We start from the raw sequence: 16,967 nt of genomic DNA on the forward strand, positions 1-16,967 counted from the left end.
GAGGACATTTCCCTGTCCCTCAAACAACAAGGGGTCAGACCTATCTCCTGCTTTTTGCAATAAGTCTGTGTTTGCTTGTTGGAAGCTCAAAAACATTTTAAAGAACTAGTTTAACTTTATTTTTTTTCTTATATGAGTGGCTCTGCTCTTGCTTACATGGAGAAGGGGAAATACTTATTCCTCTGGACCCATGGCAGAGCCTGTACCCAGGGGCACTGCTCAGCCAAGGACAGGAGGATGGGATTTTTTGGGGGAGATGGACTAAAGCTCAAGACATTTACCTAAAAATTAGTAAGCAGTGCATCTGAACAGCACACCAGCACACACTGTCACAAGCAGGCGATTGAAATGGTCACATCCAGTCCCTGGTAACTCCTGCCCCACATGGTGGACACCGTTGCTTCTCTGGCAGTCACAGAGAAGGCAGTCACAGATGGGCTGCTTTCTGGATTCTTGGGTGAGCAATTTCTTTTTGTGAAACTACTGGGCGATTAGATGTTCAGGTATTTTGGAATACCATGGAAACCAGGAGGTGTTAGAGGTAAAGCCTTTTATGGGAGATGTTTATGCAGGCTGAGCATCCGACTGTTCTGAAGATCTCTACAAAGATCATGTAATCTACACTACTGCTCCTGCTCCTTTTGTCTTTTTCTCATAATCTTGGCTTTATATCTTCTTATACGCTGATCTACATGCTCAGAGCGATAAGTCACTCCCTCTGCAGTATGCAATCTTCTTTCCTTCTGTTCCCCTCTAAAAACCTTTGCAAATCTTTTCCATGCAGCCCTCTTCAGACATGCTGCATCCATTTTCTGCTTACACTGTTGCCCTGGCTGCTAGCTGTGCATGTTCAATCTATTTTTCTTCCCATTTCAGACTGCACGTTTGAGTAGGAACAATCAGAAGGTACCTAATAGATAATACAGTTGAACGGATCACTAAAGGGCTTCTCAAATGCCTTACCAACCTACCCTACTTAAAGTAATGCAAAATGCAGTGCAAGCTTTATGTACTTAACAACGAGGGTTTTATTGTCACTTTGTGCTCTCTGTCTCTCTCTCCTGATGTCATATAGGATGATTACACAGTTTAGTAAGCCCTGATATAGTATTTTTTTTTCTTTTTCTTTTTTTAGATTTGAATTTTTCAGCAGCCTATTTATAGATCCTCATTACCCTTTAGCATTCCTTGTGTTTTCTATCCTGGCCGAGCTTTCACATCTCCCGCTATTGTTAATCTCTGCAGCTCAAACTTCCCAGTCTGAAATCCATCATTGTACATCGTTTAATGAGACATTTCGCCAGTCATCATTACTGCAGATCAATAGAAACAAATCCCTGTCTCCTGACTGGTTTAGCTAAATATCTCACGCATGACTGTCTTTCCAATTTGATCCAGTTTAACAGTCTGCTTCTTCCCCCCCTCCTCTCCCTCCTCCCCAGCCCCACTTCTCTAATCTGCAGAGATAGATATAAATCTTGAGCCAGACTCCAGGGGGGTCTCTCCTCTTCGGCCTTCCCTCTGTTCAGCAAAGCACTCCCTGACCCACTGCCTGCCACTGCCAGGCAAACAGCTGCCTTAGCTGTTGCACTGACAAATAAAAGTGGAGGGAGGCAGGGGCAGTGGTGGGGAAGCTTTTGGCCCTCAGGGTCCTTTTTCCCCCCTCACTTTACTGAGAAATTCAAAAGCTAATGAGGCCCCATTGCTAGAGGGAAAACGAGAATAATCTGTGATGTTTGGAAAAGAGTGAAAATCCTCACCACTAGTGAGTGTTTCACATCAGCATGTCTTTTCAAGGCTACCCCCACAAGACAAAAGGGTTAGAAACTGATCAGTAAAAGCTGCGTTTTTCCTTTTCACAGGCTTGCTGCAGGATTTAGTTTCTCCTTTCTCACCTCTCCCAACTTCCCCACCCACCCCCTGCTGAGATAGGACTCATGAATGATGTCTAACTTCAAGGAACTTTTAGTGCTATGAAACTGGACGCAAGCAGCTCAGATTAGACATAGGTGCCTTTGGGCACCCCCTTCTTGCCTCCTCAGGCACCCCCTTTTCTGCTTTTGAGGTTCTTCCACGTGCTGCTGTGTGCTGTGGTTTTGGGTGCATGGTCAAGCATTTAATTTGATGAGGTTTTACGTGCCTGACCTGCACGTGGGAGCAGATTAATATACGTGGCTGGAGTGGGTATTACCTTGAGCTGCTGGGCTTATGCTTTTGCTGGAGGTTGCTGCTGCTGGAGTAGGGATGATGGTGTGGCTCCTGGACTGGGCCAGAGAGGAGCTGTGCTGAAATTTGACAGCTTTTGCTCTGGAGTATGAAAATAACCTGATGTTGGCATCAGTTTATGTTAATGTGTTGGGCTGTAACTTTTGGCAGCCCAGGAGATGCTTTCCAACTGATCCCTCTGGCTGTTGGCATAAGACTCTGTGTCTATGCACTGGGGTGTAAGGTGGGGGAGGCTGCCAACCTACCTTGAGACAGGCACCTCAGTCTTCTGCTGTACATGTGTGCACAGGAGCCCTAAAACTCTTTGCCTTACATCATTAGTCTGCTTACACAATTACCATTCATGTGTACATGTCCCCAAACATGTGCATGCTCACATGTGGGAAAGATTTGTCTTTAATCATCATGTGTCCAGATCTGGGGCCTGCAATACAAGAAAGATGTAGAACTATTGGAGAGGGTTCAGAGGAGGGTCACAAAGATGATTAGAGGGCTGGAGCACCTCCCCTGTGAGGAGAGGCTGGGGGAGCTGGGCTTGTTCAGCCTGGAGAAGAGAAGGCTGTGGGGGGACCTGATTGCCTGTCAATGCCTGAAGGGGAATCAACTTTTTAAAAGGGTAGACAATGGCAGGACATGGGGAAATGAATTAAAACTAAAGGAAGGAAGGTTTAAATTGGATGTTAGGGGGAACTTCTTTACAGAGACAGTGTTAAGGTGCTAGAACAGGCTGCTTAGAGGTGGTGGATGCCTCGTCCCTTGAGGTGTTCAAGGCCAGGTTGGATGGGGCCCTGGGCAACCTTGTGTAGATTCAGGCCTGGAGGTTGGTGGCCCTGCCTGTGGCAGGGGGTTGGAACTCTGATCCTTGGGGTCCCTTCCAACCCATGCCATTCTATGATTCTATGATTTTATGATTCTATGATAGCTCCAGGTACAAAGATGATGTTAGCTGCCTTGCTGGCAGTACTAATCTGCATTTTTCTCCTCAAGATATAACAGCTGTATTCATTACTACCAGGATTGCTCATTTGCTTGTATATATTTCTATTGCTCTTGAAGGAGTTTAAAAGATGACTTCTCATTTTGTGAGGTGCTTTGATACATAGTGCTGTTCAGGCAGGGAAATCATAGGAGAGGCCACTTTTTTTATGTTCCTCACTGCAGTCCTATTTTTCTCCCCATTCACATTCTTCTCCCTTTTAGATCCTCAAATTTTCTCTTCCTGTGCTGGTTTTTGGGATGAAGGAAATGATATTCTGAAGGTAGATCAGTAAGGTAAAGGACCAAGTTTAGTAATGAGCTCTCACAGAGTTTGGATCCCTACTTCTGTGCCAGGATGCAGCTCGACAGAAGAGATGCCCTTAAGAATGACACATGCCAAACCATTTAGGGATTTCACAAACCCTCCTTCTAAAACTTTGGTTCTAAAGCCCATAAATACTCTCTTCCCGAAGAATCCGTAAAACTTAGGTGAAAAATCCAAAGGTTGGGGTGACTGCCAGTGTTTGTTCAGCCGACGTGTCTGAAGGGGCGTAGACAGGAGGCGGTTCAGCGCTGCTCCCGCTGAAGGTCCTGGTTTGTGGGATGCTGCAGTGACACCTGGTGGAAAACACTGTTGGAAGTCTAAGAAACAGTTCACAGAATCACAGAATCACAAGGTTGGAAGAGACCTTCGAAGATCATCGAGTCCAACCATTCCCATCCTATGCTAAACCATATCCCTAAGTACCTCATGTGCCCTTTTTTTAAACACACCCAGGGAAGGTGACTCAACCCCCTCCCTGGGCAGCCTGTTCCAGCCCCTGACAACTCTTTCAGTAACAAATTGTTTTCTAATATCCAATCTGTCCCTGCCCTGGCACAGCTTCATGCCATTGCCCCTTGTCCTATCTCCTGTCCCCTGGCTGAAGAGACCATCGCCCACCTCTCTACAACCTCCCTTCAGGCAGTTGTAGGTGGTGGTAAGGTAGTTCTGCCTCGTTGTCCTGGTTCTGGCCAGGCCAGAGCTCCTTTCCCCACTGGCGAGCCGAGTTATCCCGGGCTGTTTTCCACCCCACGTGACGTCACACCCCCCCCCCCCTCCTAAAAGGGGCTGGTCGGGAGGGGCGGTTCATGCAGCTACGGGGCTGTCCCAGCGTGGCCGGTGGTTGCAGTGCTCGGTGTTACCGCATCACCGGGCCGGTAAGTGCCCGTGTCATCACGGCGTGTGCGCCCTGCCCCGGGTCTGTGGCTGTTCCCCCTCGCGGTGCTCGTCAGTGCCTGTCCCGACATCCCCACCCGTGTGTCAGGGGGGTGCTCAGCCGCTGCCTGGGGCTCAGCCATGGACTTGTAAAGTGAGTTGTTCTTTTAATAATGTATGTAACGTTATCATTCTGTGAACGATCTGCATAGTAGTAGTGGTCAGACACCGTTTGTGTAAGGGATGCGTGCACTGGGTGTGTATGACTGCAAATTCTCACGAGATCAGCATTGTTAATTACAAATCTTTCCATCTATAAAGAACAACCCCATGCAACACTACAGACCTGGGGGAGGTTGGCTGGAGAGCTGTCAGGAAGAGAAGGACCTGGGGGTGTTGGTTGACTGCAGGCTGAATATGAGCCAGCAGTGTGCCCGGGCAGCCAAGAAGGCCAATGGCATCTTGGCTTGTATCAAAACCAGTGTGGCCAGTAGGTCTGGGGAGGTGATTGTGCCCCTGTACTCGGCATTGGTGAGGCCACACCTTGAGTACTGTGTGCAGTTCTGGGCTCCCCACCATAACAAGGACATTGAGGTCCTCGAGCGAGTGCAGAGAAGGGCAACCAGGCTGGGGAAGGGGCTGGAGGGCAAATCATATGAGGAGCGGCTGAGGGAGCTGGGGATGTTTAGCCTGGAGAAGAGGAGGCTGAGGGGAGACCTTATCACCACCTACAACTACCTGAAAGGAGGTTATAGAGAGGTGGGCGATGGTCTCTTCAGCCAGGTGACAGGAGATAGGACAAGGGGCAATGGCATGAAGCTGTGCCAGGGCAGGGTTAGATTGGATATTAGAAAAAAAATTGTTCCTGAAAGAGTTGTCAGGGCCTGGAACAGGCTGCCCAGGGAGGGGTTTGAGTCACCTTCCTTGGATGTGTTCAAAAAAAGGGTAGATGAGGTACTTAGGGATATGGTTTATCTTAGGATGGGAATGGTTGGACTCGATGATCTTTAAAGGTCTCTTCCAACCTTGTTATTCTGTGATTCTGTGAAAGGGTTAGCTACATGTGACTGATAGTAGCCAAATTTCATTGCCCTAAGAGCCAAATGCCAACATTTTTATGTGGCTGGTGACTTTTTCAAGTTTTCAGATGCACTTTGATAACATTCCTCACCTGTCTCTTCGACTAGGTCCCTCCTTCTCCCCTCCCACCTCTCCTCCCTAAACACCCCAAACAAGACCCAAGACACACCCTAACAATAAATTGCTCCTAAAAACAATGAAAAAACCCACCCCAAAAGTGTTGAATAATTAAGTGCAATTGCTTTTTAAAAAATTTTGCATTTAGGCACATTGGTTTATACATTCCTAATGCTGAATGACCACATAGATCAACTGTTAAGAGTTGTCCCTGGCTGGTTTAGGTCCACATCAGCACTAATAACTAATAACTGATCCAGGATCAGTTAAGGAGTCAGCAAAACCTGGGAGCCATTCCTCATCAGTGTTTCAGTTGTGGTCACCCTCTCCTGGAGTGTGAGCGATTTCTGAAGTGTGGATCTGAGTTATCCTATGACACCTGCTAGGGTATGTGTGTGGGTACATTTAATTTAGTGCTATAGACCTCGAGAAACCAAATCCTGAAGGTCCTAAAACTCCTAAAGATCAACATAAAGCACAAAGTGCTCTCTGCCTCAGGAAGAAACTGCAGCCTACAGCTGCCTGTCACCGGATTCCTCTTCAGTTCTGCTGCTCATGTGAGCTCTGACAAAGCTTCTTCAGCTGAGATGAGCTGGATTAACAAAGAGCTACTATTTAAGCAGTCAGGCTAAACTGGCTTATTTTGGCTGGAGCTAAGGAGTTCCCTCTTGAGCAGCTTTGCTGGTGGGCTGGAGACAGGGCAGCATCCTTCTGGAGTGGAGAAGTGACAAGTAAACAGTAACTCCCCCTCACCTGTATAGCTAAAAGCCCTTAGCTAACTAAGACAAGTCTTACTCTCATCTAGGTGTGCCTTTGAGTAGTGATGAGGAGGCTGAGACAATGCACAAGGAAACCCTCAAATGCTACCCAGAACAAGTGGAAGAAAAGGAAGGAGCCTACTCCACAAAACCTTTCCTTCATCTGGCCACCTTTGAGATGTGCTTGGTGATAATCACTAGCTCTCCTCCACCCACCTTATCCTTTGCTCCTGTCTCATGTTTTTGCTCCTTTCACCTACCACACAAGGGCACAGCACCACAGGGGGCTGTGCTGCAGCCTGAATCAGAGAATACAGCATCAGATTAATGCTAGCCAATTCATTTTTGTTGTTGCTGGGTAAGTGTTAGTCAGGTTCTCAGCCTGGTTTATCACATGACTGCAGGAATGCTTCCTTGGCAAGTGAGTGGGGCTGGGAAGGTGTGGTGGGGAAGCGGGTCCCCTCTCCAAGCAGCAGTGACAGGATGCATCAGCTTAAACTGATCATCAAAATGCTATGCTATTTATAAAATAGAACATTTTATTTAAAATTCATAATACACATGCACATAAATGACATAGCCTTTGTTCATGTATGTGTATATGTGCATAAGCTGGATCAATTTCCTACTACAGTTCACAGAGTGAATCTGTGGAACAACAGTGATGTGCCATGGACCGGGAGCTGGATGTTTCTGAAGCTTGAATTCCCACTGACCTCTTTACTGTGAGTCTCCAACTTCATGCAGGAGTCTTCACTTCTCTTAAAATCAGATACATGATTTATTCATCAGCTTAAAATTCCTTCCATGCTATGGGCACAAACTTAATAGTATAATTGCGCCCACTCATGTAGAGAACCCCTAGAAGGTTGGCTCTGGTTAGTTTGTGTCTACGTTGCATCAGAAGGCAGTCAGAGTTCTGGTTTGAGTGGCATTTTGGTGTGGAAACAGAACACTCAGAAAGAGTCATTAAAATAGAGACTTAATTAACGTTTTTACACTGACTGATACAAACTGTAATGTTCTAGTAAGCTTATTCACCCTCACAAACAGGTTTTCACAATTGTATCCCCTTGAAAATATTTAGAATCAGCTTAATTGTAGGGGAAATGAAGATTAGGCCAGTTTTCTCTCACACTTTCCCTGTTTTCCTGTTGCTTGGAGAACGGGATTAAAAGCATTGCGCTTAGTTTCCTCTTTACGTTAATGATATTTATGTAAGGAGATACGCTGACTCTCATTGGTCAACTCTTTTGTTTCGGTGGTTTAATAAGAAACTATGAAATAGAGGTTGTGCAATTCCAAGACAAGTGCTCCAGGAAGCTGAAAACCTGCTGAAGGGACCGAGTGTAAACAGGGATTTAAGAATATCTAATAAACCGAGATGCTGGGATTTCACACGTCACGTCACCGCCACCTGGACTAAAAGGAGTTCATGTGGCCAAGTCCAGGAAAGAACCAGCCTGACAGATGAGATCGTTCAAGTTATGAGGAACGCTTGCCTGTGGGATCTCCCACTAAACAGACTTGCTGCTTTTTACTGCCTGTGGATTTCTGCAGCGTACTGTACTTTCTCCAAAAACTGTCACGACTTATGTACAAGTAACCCGGTAAGTTTTGGGAAACTGGACTTAATCTTTTGCTAGAGCCGTAAGACTTTCCTCTTGCTTACCAGCTTCTTTTTCAAAGACTTAAGAAGAACGTGTCTGAGCAAAAGCAGAATTGGAGAACTGATGTTTAACACTTGAATTTGTGGAACCTGGTAAGGGAGGAATCCCGTTAAATAGATTGTGTGGGTTTTCGGTTTATGATTTTGTTTTATATGCTTGTGTTCTAGCAGCTGCTCAGGTTACTGTAAATGCTAAACACCCTGGGAGGTGGAGGAGAGAAACCTTTGGTCTTCCAGTTTATTCACTTATCAGTTTCTGTCTTCTCTGTGACCTTTATGATATAAACCTACGAACAGTCTAAATTCACAAGAAGTTGGGAATCTGTGGCTTGTACAGTTATCCTGAACTAGTTTCAGCTTCTTTGTTAACTCATCTAAGCTTTAAATTGGGGATATTTCTGCTTTCTTAGTGTTCCTTTGAGTAGTTGAGTGGAATTTATTATTTTTCCTTCTACTGATGCACGGTAAAGATAAGCAGAACCTCACAAATCCAAATGATGATTCTGCATGAGGCTTTCAGGAGTTACCTCTGTTTCTATTTGCCTAAAATGCTGATGTTGTTTAGAAGACCATGTACCTTTGCTCTGTAAAAGGGACATTTTGTGCCTTGGGGCTGACTAACTGTGGAAACCCACAGCAGAGGACCATGACCTGCTCCATTTTATTTCATACATTTGTCTGACAGTTCCTTTAAAACTATTCCTAACTCTTGCACCAGTGAAAGAGTTAATTGCCTTCCCTGTTGGAAGCCTATCATGCAATGATAACTTTAATGGGGATCCTTTGACTTAAACTTAAATCAATTCAGAATAAGAAATAAGTTGCTATTCCTCTCAGCTTTGAAAGACAGGAAAATCGCACTCATGTTCAGCAACTGTGATGTATAAGGGATTCAGATGAGAAAAATATCATCTTGCAGTCTGAGATCTGTATATCTTATTTTTTGCCTTCAGCCCTACTTACTCTGTTCACATTTGCTTTGTGACACCTTTGATTCTCACTATAGTCACGGTGTGACCAGTCTGCTGAAAATGTCTTCCTGAGAGTTGTTTTGTTAAGGGTGCTCTTACCTGTCTGCAGGACAGAACTTAAGACCTTACATTCAGCTTCTCCAAGGATGTTAGATCAGTCCTCAAATCATTCAAACTTCACAGGTGATGACTAGCTTTATACACTTCAAATGATGTGAAAAAAACAGGCACCTTGGCTGGAGAGCACTTTTGGCAGGAGAGGAAGGGCAGTCACCATATGGCTGCATAAAACCCCATCAAAAGGAGGCCAGACAAAAGGCATTTAGCCTGGAGGGGAAGGTCTTTCCACTCCCAAGAGGTCAAACCCACTTGGCTTTGACATTTATACCCAATGTATTTGTGAAGCATTTGCTATTGACTCGATGAACCAGAGTCAGGTGGCAAGAGCCTGATTCATACCTGAGATAATTTAATTAACACCAACTGATTCTGCCATTGTCCTTGTCAATTCATTTCAAATGAGAAGATGCTGTTTTGTCACCAATAAATTTATTAAAGTGGGGAAATGTTAGTAAAAAAAATCTGTTTAGCAAGAAACTAATTTTTAAATATATTTAAATCAAAGAATTTTGGGGAAACATTTTGCCTCTTTGTCGAAATGTATGTATTTCTCTTATAGGAAGGAGAACCTGGAATTACTAACCTTTGCAATGTTAGTGACATCACTGGAGCGGTGAGTAATGATTTACTTTGTTAATTACTGACGGTTTATGTTCCTGCTACTTGAATAAAATGAGTACAATGATCATATTGTCAAAGACATTACATAAATGTACACAGCTGACTGTCTGGCATAAGTCAGTAGGTTGCGTGCTCAGATTTGGCTCAAATTATTAAAGGTACATCTGCCTTTTTTCTATAAAGAAAATGTGTGAAGTGTGTGGATCTCTGCAGGGAGGCATGTTCACATTTGTGATCTACAGAGTTTGTAATTGCTCAGTTTTGAGAAAATGGGTCAAAACTAGGTTTCTAGACATTAGGAAAAATTTTAGACATTAGGAAAAAATTCTTCACTGGAAGGGTTGTTGGGCAAAGGAACAGGCTGCCCAGAGAGGTGGTTGAGTTGCCAACCCAGGATGTATTTGGAAGATGGGTAGATGAGGTGCTCAGGGACATGGTTTAGTAGAGGACAGGTATGGTTGGACTTGATCTCAGATGCCTTTTCCAACCTAGCAATTCTGTGATTCTCTCTGAAAGACAGATCGTTAAGATTCTTTTATTCAGCTACCTTTGTACAGTTAAAGAACTTATTTTTTATCTCAGTGATTTGATGGGAGAAAACCTAAAATGACAGTTGTTGAACTGTAGGACTTCAAATGGTTTTGTCTATCATGGGGGGCGGATGCTCTTTAGTTTAACGTGAGCTTTCCATACCAGCATCCTTGTGAATACTTTAACTGATGCTTACCTAGTTCAGACTACAAATGCAATTCAAGCTGGCAGTTGTACATGTTCTTGGAAGAGCGATGGAGGATTCAGTCATCAATATTTTCCACAGGGAGTAGTGGGAATCTGCCCCTCAGCACCTGGTATCTAGTGAAGCTGGATCATTTATGATGACCATAAAAGGCTGTGTTGTCTGAGTTGCCTATTTTGATTACCGTGTATCTTTGCTCAGTGTTATCAAGTTATACTTTTTTTATGAGGCTTTGCAATGCTTGCTGTCAGAGTATCTTGCTTCCAAAGTAATTCTCTTCCATCTCCCTTTAAAGAAGAAAATGCCCATTACTTAGTGGATGGGACAGGATCAGTAAGTGAGGTCCATTATCAAGTACAAACCACACAACATTTATTACATCTTTGAGAACTTGTGGTTTCCCTCCATACACAGGAGCGTGTAAAAGTCTTTACTAGAGCTGAACAAGTGGTTGAACATCCACTGATTTGCACAAACCAATCTCAAAGAATGACTTGGTTTTCTCTCCTGCTCTATATTTGATTTTACATTGAGAAGGGCACCGAGTACTTATAATCTTTGGTATATTTAATATTTTTCCCTACAGAGTTTAAGTGCTGTAAATGCCTATTTTATTGCTAAGGATCAAGGCCATGAAGGAGCTAAGTGACTTGGTCATGCAGAATGTTTTAATGCAGCTGGAAATTGAACTATTGCCCTCATCCTTAGTGCTGGAGTATGTCTTCTTTTAAAAAAATGCCCTTTCAAAATCCTTTTTAAAGCCACCATCTGTCTTTACAGTGCATACAGGGGTGTCAGTTTTGGAATGCAACAGTGCAAACCGATTGCCCACTGAAATGTGTGAGTATTGCCTAAGATCTATAGAACTTGTCTCCAGTCCATGAAGTACCTGATCCAATAGCAGATGTGAAAAACAAACCAGAGCACTGTTTCTATGAAAAGATGTAATGTCCATATTTTCTTTTGGTACATTTATAAATTGTATTTTGGGAAGTTAATAATTCTTGCTGTGGGAGTTAGCTGTAATACCCAAAATTAGCATTGGTCTGGGACAACTGCCATGATAATTTTTAAACTGCTCTTTTTCTGGACCTCTTGTACACCTGAAGCTCACTTATCCTTGGAATCATTTTAATGTTGACTTTCTGGTTTTTCAAGTGTGGGTTTTCCTTCTTTCCTTATTTGTCAGTGATAAGGCTTTTGTAGTGTGCTTTCACTGTAAGAAACTTCTAACTAATTGATATTATCTGTTTGAAATACTCTGTGATTATATTTATGCTAATCCCACACTTTATTAATTTTCTTCTTGGCAGAACAAGACATACACCAGAGCATGTGAGGTAAGTTAAAGGCTATCAGAGCAATAAAAAAACCCCCCAATCATTATTTCAGTGATTACTGTGTCTATATAGTGCTAAGAAATACAATGTAGATACACAAACCTATCAATCCAGGTCTAATTGCTTTGTGGTCCCTAAAGTTGAAGAATGAATTAAGTATCTGAATCCTTTCATTCCAGCATTCCATGGTGGCTAAGGACATGTTTGCATTAAAAACTGCTGTGTAAAGTAAAATACTACTTTAAAGAAAGCAGACTAATCACACTAGTATGGAACAGAGGGCAGGCCTATTTAAACTATGTTCTAGGCTTTCACAGGAGTCTTGTGCTATCTAGTTTTTCATTGATGATGAACCAGCCAGAAGGCTTATTAAGGTAGATATGACACCAACTTGACAAGATGTGGAAACAAGGAGTGGAACTGTTGAAACCTCAGCATGAAGGCTGGGCAAACACACTTCAAGCAGGCAGTAGTGGAGTTAGAGGACACAAACCCAGCAGCAAGGTGAAATTTTGATTGAAAGGGATGTTTTTTTTAAAATCTATGAAATTGTGTTCATGAAAAAGGTTTACAAATATGCTAAATGAAGATTTTTGGAGTGTAGGAGCAGTGCAAGTAGTAAGCAACTTAATTTTGTAGAAACACAGTAGTGGTGTGGGGGTTTTTGTTGTGTTTTTGGTTTTTTGCCTGTCTGGCCACACAATATGCCAGTTAAATTAACTAACTCTGTAAGAGCTCTTGTGGGATTATTTTTCCACTGGATCAGCTGGCTGACTTGACTCCCCACATGGTCAGGTGAGCACCAGGTCACTGCCTGCAGAGGATCAGGTCATTGCAGTCTGCAGGGGAAAAGAGGGGAGTAAGAGTGTGACTTTTCCTTTGGCCTTGGCTCAGCTCTGTCCTGTCACTACACCTTGGGACTGAAATCTTTTTATTCCTGTTGGATAGGATACTACTACTTCCCTAGGAACAGGGGAATGTTGCTGAATTCAGTGGGAATACTCACAAGAAAGTGTTGGGGAATCTGGCTCATACCGGGGCAATTCTGACTGGTGGAAAAGATACGACACTTTCTTGTTTTCAGACAGAGCAGGTAGTCAATTTCTCTTAAAATTTTAAGTCTAGGAGCTATGGTAACCTCTCACCTCAAGCAAAAATTGGATTTATGCTTTGGACAAAATCAGAAGAAGAAAAAACACAACAAAACCCAAATGGTCAGAAATGTCTGTGTTAAATGATGCAGAAGGACCTATGACATCTGGGGACACCATCCCCTACAAACTGAACAAATCTTGGTTGTAAATGAAAGCTCCAGTATACAGTTGATTACTGAAGTCTGCTAGTACTTGGATCTTTGATAGTAGTCATGAGAATTCACTTGGAAATACTTTATTTCTCTCAATATGACAACATTGGAAGAAACTTTTTAAGTGCTTGCACTTGGCACTGAATGTCTAGATGGGAATGAATGAATAAAGGGATATACTGCTAAGCAAGTTTCTAAGTCTGTCTCAGCTGCAACTGTGTTTGAAATAACATGCCTTATCAGTTTCTGTAGGGTGCTGGAAGTCAATATCCTAGAATTATATATAATTATACATATATTATATAGGAAGAGCAATTAAAAAAAATTCTCAATTTAACATAATGAATTGCTTCTGAATGATCTAAAGGTTAATTATCTCTTGAAAGTTGACTGCTTGTATGAAGTAAACTTCAAGATTTTATAAGGCCAAATGAACGTGCAGAATAAAATGATCCCAGATGAAATGCCTGTCTAGAAAAGTCCAAACCATTGCTTCTCAAAAGTTTTGGCTTTCCAGGAGATGCAGTTTTACAAGTAATTTTTAAGCTACTGACATCCACCTAGAAAATGTTATTACCTCTTAAGGTGTACATATTAAGCAGGGTAACACTACATGTTCTCTACCTAAAGTGAAAATTAGGAGTCTCCTGTTCTTAGGATGCAAGTGTGGAGAACTCACCGTCCTGGGATATTTGTTATGTTTGCAGCTGCAGACAAGACTGTATCAGGAGTAACTACTATCAAGGAAGTGTGAATTGGATATTGCTGCTCTGACAAATGACTGATTTCAAGTATTTTGAAAATTGACCAGAACTACATTTTTCAGAGTGTCCCTCTTTCATAGGAAAGGCATGAAGCAGGAAAGGGTGAAATCCAACATGTGCATATGTCATTAACAGGTTAAAAAAGATTATTTCCATACTCCATGCTTGTCACTGTCCAACTTTAATGTAGCCCACTATTTGTGCTTTCCACAAAGGAACAGGGTAAGGAGAAAACCCCTAATTCAGTGCCCAGTGAACTGATGGAAAGGGTCTCAGGAAGCTTGTTGGAGTGAGTTTGTGGTACTATTTTTTGGAATGAATGTAGATTGCCACAGGGTTTGTACGTATCTAAAATGTGTCTGCATAATTCTAGGAGGAAGTTTGCCTTTAAACAAAACTAACCAGTGAGTTCTCTACCCTACACAGACAATTTCCTGTAAATTTGGCTGTAGCTGTGCAGAGGATGCATATAGAACTGAAGTACAGAGTAAGTCTGAATAGTCCCGTGTCTGATTCACAAACTGGGAAATTCAGTTTTAAGATTATAGTCTTGTTCTGCTCTCTGGTTTTCTTTGAAAAAATAGGGATGTCTGGAGTGTTTTTCTTAATCAGAAAATTACCACTCCTCTTTTCTTTTTTTCTTTCTTTGAACAAATACAATGAAGTTAAGTCTGTCTTGCTGTAAGATTCTTTTTCCCTCCCTTTCATGGAAATGAGACATTTTTTAATCCAATCTCAACTGTTTAAGATGATACTTTGTCAAGACCTGTCTGCTATCTTCAAATCAGTGCCAAAAGCTTCTGCAACTTACATGGGAACAACTGGGCAAACACAGTGCTACTGAAACAGGCTTCTTGAAAGTCTCTTCATAAATGCCCCATACCTTCTCTAGGCTTCTATTCTGCAAAATTTTACTAAGTACCTGTAACTAAAAGTGTATTTACCCAAGTGCAGAGTTGTGGTCATATGTGCTCACTTTGGTCTTGGCCCAGTTCAGGCTTATTTATCAAACTGTTTAAAATGTCATGTGATTTATCCAGCAACGCTTCCAATATACTCTTTTCTGTGGTTTTATTGGCTTCACAGCTTTCAGGTGTGTGGGGTAGTAGCCTTTTACCTTTAAACCTCAGAGATTGCCATGAAAGGTTTTTTTTCTTACTATTCTCTTTTATTTTCCCCTCAGACTACTTGAACAAGCCTACAGCACCATTTGCATCTACCATTGGAACCTTCAGTGTCACGTTAGGGTGGAAGCCAGCTAACATCTCTGGAGTGAAATATATTATCCAATGGAAGTTCGATCAGATCCCTGGAGACTGGAGGTACACAGAGGTAAAGAAGGACAATTGCTTTTACTTCGCAAAGAAATACGTTCTTGGTTTAATTTATAATCCAATCTTGTTTCACTGGAGAAAAAGAGGGTAATTTATTAATAGAGTGCAGTCACATCAAAAACCACAGGAGGAAAGAAAGTAACAACTAGATATTGAAACAGAAGTGGCTGTAATTTACTGCTGAATTAAATGATTTCTTTATCTTTTTATAGCAGTCGGCTAAAATTGGTAAAATATTTTGGGATTCTTTGTGAACTTGCAGGTCACTAGTTGGGCTTGTCATTTCTGCTCTTTGCTTTATTTTAGAAAAGCATTGGGTAATATGTTAGGCACACAAAAGAGGTTTGCAAAATCATGAGAAGCTGAGGAGTGGAAAATTATTCTCTTTTCTCTGTCTTAGGAACTAGGGACCTTGATGGAAACTAGCAGGTTGAAAATCAGCAAACGAAGGTATTTTCTTGCAGGGTGTGTAGTGTAAATGTTCAGCTGCTTCCTGGCATGTATGTAAACTACTAAACACTTAAAACTACTAAACACTTAAACTACTAAACACTTAAACTTCTAAATATTTACTAAACTAGGTTAAAAAAGTGACTGGACAAGCTAAAGAGAGAAAAAATTTGGTTGTACTAAAAAACCTGACACTGTTCCATGTCAAGCCGTGCTTATAAAACAAGATGGATTAGTTAAAAGAAATATCACTGTAGGTTTTAGGGTTTCAAAAACATTTCCCTAGAGATATTTTTTGTTCTTGCCAAAGACACAATACTTGGCTAGGTAGACCTTTGTTCTGACTCCATACAGTTATTCTCACATGAGGTTGTTTTGCGTCAGCTGTACGCTCATTATCTTGCCATCGTGTCTATTGAATCAATTTACAGAGCATGACAAGTTGGTGCCACAAATCAAAGGTAAGATAATTTGCTAAGCAGGAAGTTCTTATGAATTAATCATTGGTGAAATAATGGGAAACAATTACTTCGGACTGTAAATATTTTAGGGTAACTAGGAGCCTTTGGATCTTAAACCTGTGGTGTATTTATCACTAGTTTAAAATCTATTTCCTGTAATACATCATTATTTCAGGTGGTTTCGCCTTATTCTTAAAATTTATTATTATATTGTATCCCTCCTTCCATCTATCCACTCATTGTTTAGATATGGTAGTGTGCTCTGAAGGAAAGAAAAGAGAAAAAGCTCTGAAGGGACAGAAAATCAAAGACTGCTGAAAATAACTCCTAGAATTTCCTCTTATTTAAACTTAGGATGCTGCACTTCTGTATCCTGAAATATATATGTTGTATGAGACCTCTTTCATCCTGATAACACACTACATAGTAACTGCAGATGGAGGATGTTAAAAAAAAGATTGTGTCTGTGCATTTATCTAGGTAGTGTCTGAAAATTCATATACAGTCCAAGATCTTCAAGCCTTCACAGAGTATGTGTTTCGAGTGGACTGGATCATTACATCTCAACTGCAGCTCTGTTCTCCATCAAGTCCGAGTTACCGGACCCGTGCTTTTGGAGGTAAAGAATCCCACTATTAATTGCATCTTTCAGGACCATAGCAGGAACATTTAGGTTTCCTTGTTGTTTCTTTCACAGAAAACATCAATGCTTAATCTTCAGAATGATGTGCATGTTGTCTGCTGAGTAGCTGCTGAAGGCTGAACTGAAACACTACAGGCTCTTTTTATTTGAACTAGAAGGTTTAGGGCTGCTTCCTGCTTTTAGTTTTAAAACGTA

General features: G+C 41.9%; 2 protein-coding genes across 2 annotated transcripts in view; one reads left to right on the plus strand and one right to left on the minus strand.

Annotated features, from left to right (window-relative positions):
• LOC311189926 (discoidin, CUB and LCCL domain-containing protein 1-like) overlaps positions 1 to 16,967 on the minus strand; it is a gene marked incomplete at both ends in the record, with an annotated part of 162,816 nt that overhangs the window by 60,507 nt on the left and 85,342 nt on the right. The gene's annotated exons all lie outside the window — the stretch shown is intronic.
• The window catches only part of ROS1 (ROS proto-oncogene 1, receptor tyrosine kinase), a gene marked incomplete at both ends in the record, with an annotated part of 76,069 nt that continues 66,946 nt past the window's right edge, over positions 7,845 to 16,967 (plus strand). The window contains 7 exons of the mRNA XM_084261673.1: positions 7,845 to 7,967; positions 9,677 to 9,730; positions 11,255 to 11,314; positions 11,788 to 11,814; positions 14,311 to 14,371; positions 15,068 to 15,216; positions 16,610 to 16,748. Coding sequence (XP_084117799.1) covers positions 7,845 to 7,967; positions 9,677 to 9,730; positions 11,255 to 11,314; positions 11,788 to 11,814; positions 14,311 to 14,371; positions 15,068 to 15,216; positions 16,610 to 16,748 — 613 coding nt within the window. The remainder of the gene's footprint in view (positions 7,968 to 9,676; positions 9,731 to 11,254; positions 11,315 to 11,787; positions 11,815 to 14,310; positions 14,372 to 15,067; positions 15,217 to 16,609; positions 16,749 to 16,967) is intronic.

The sequence above is a fragment of the Gallinula chloropus genome (genome assembly GCF_964237585.1).
Source record: "Gallinula chloropus genome assembly, chromosome: 3".
Lineage (NCBI taxonomy): Eukaryota > Metazoa > Chordata > Aves > Gruiformes > Rallidae > Gallinula > Gallinula chloropus.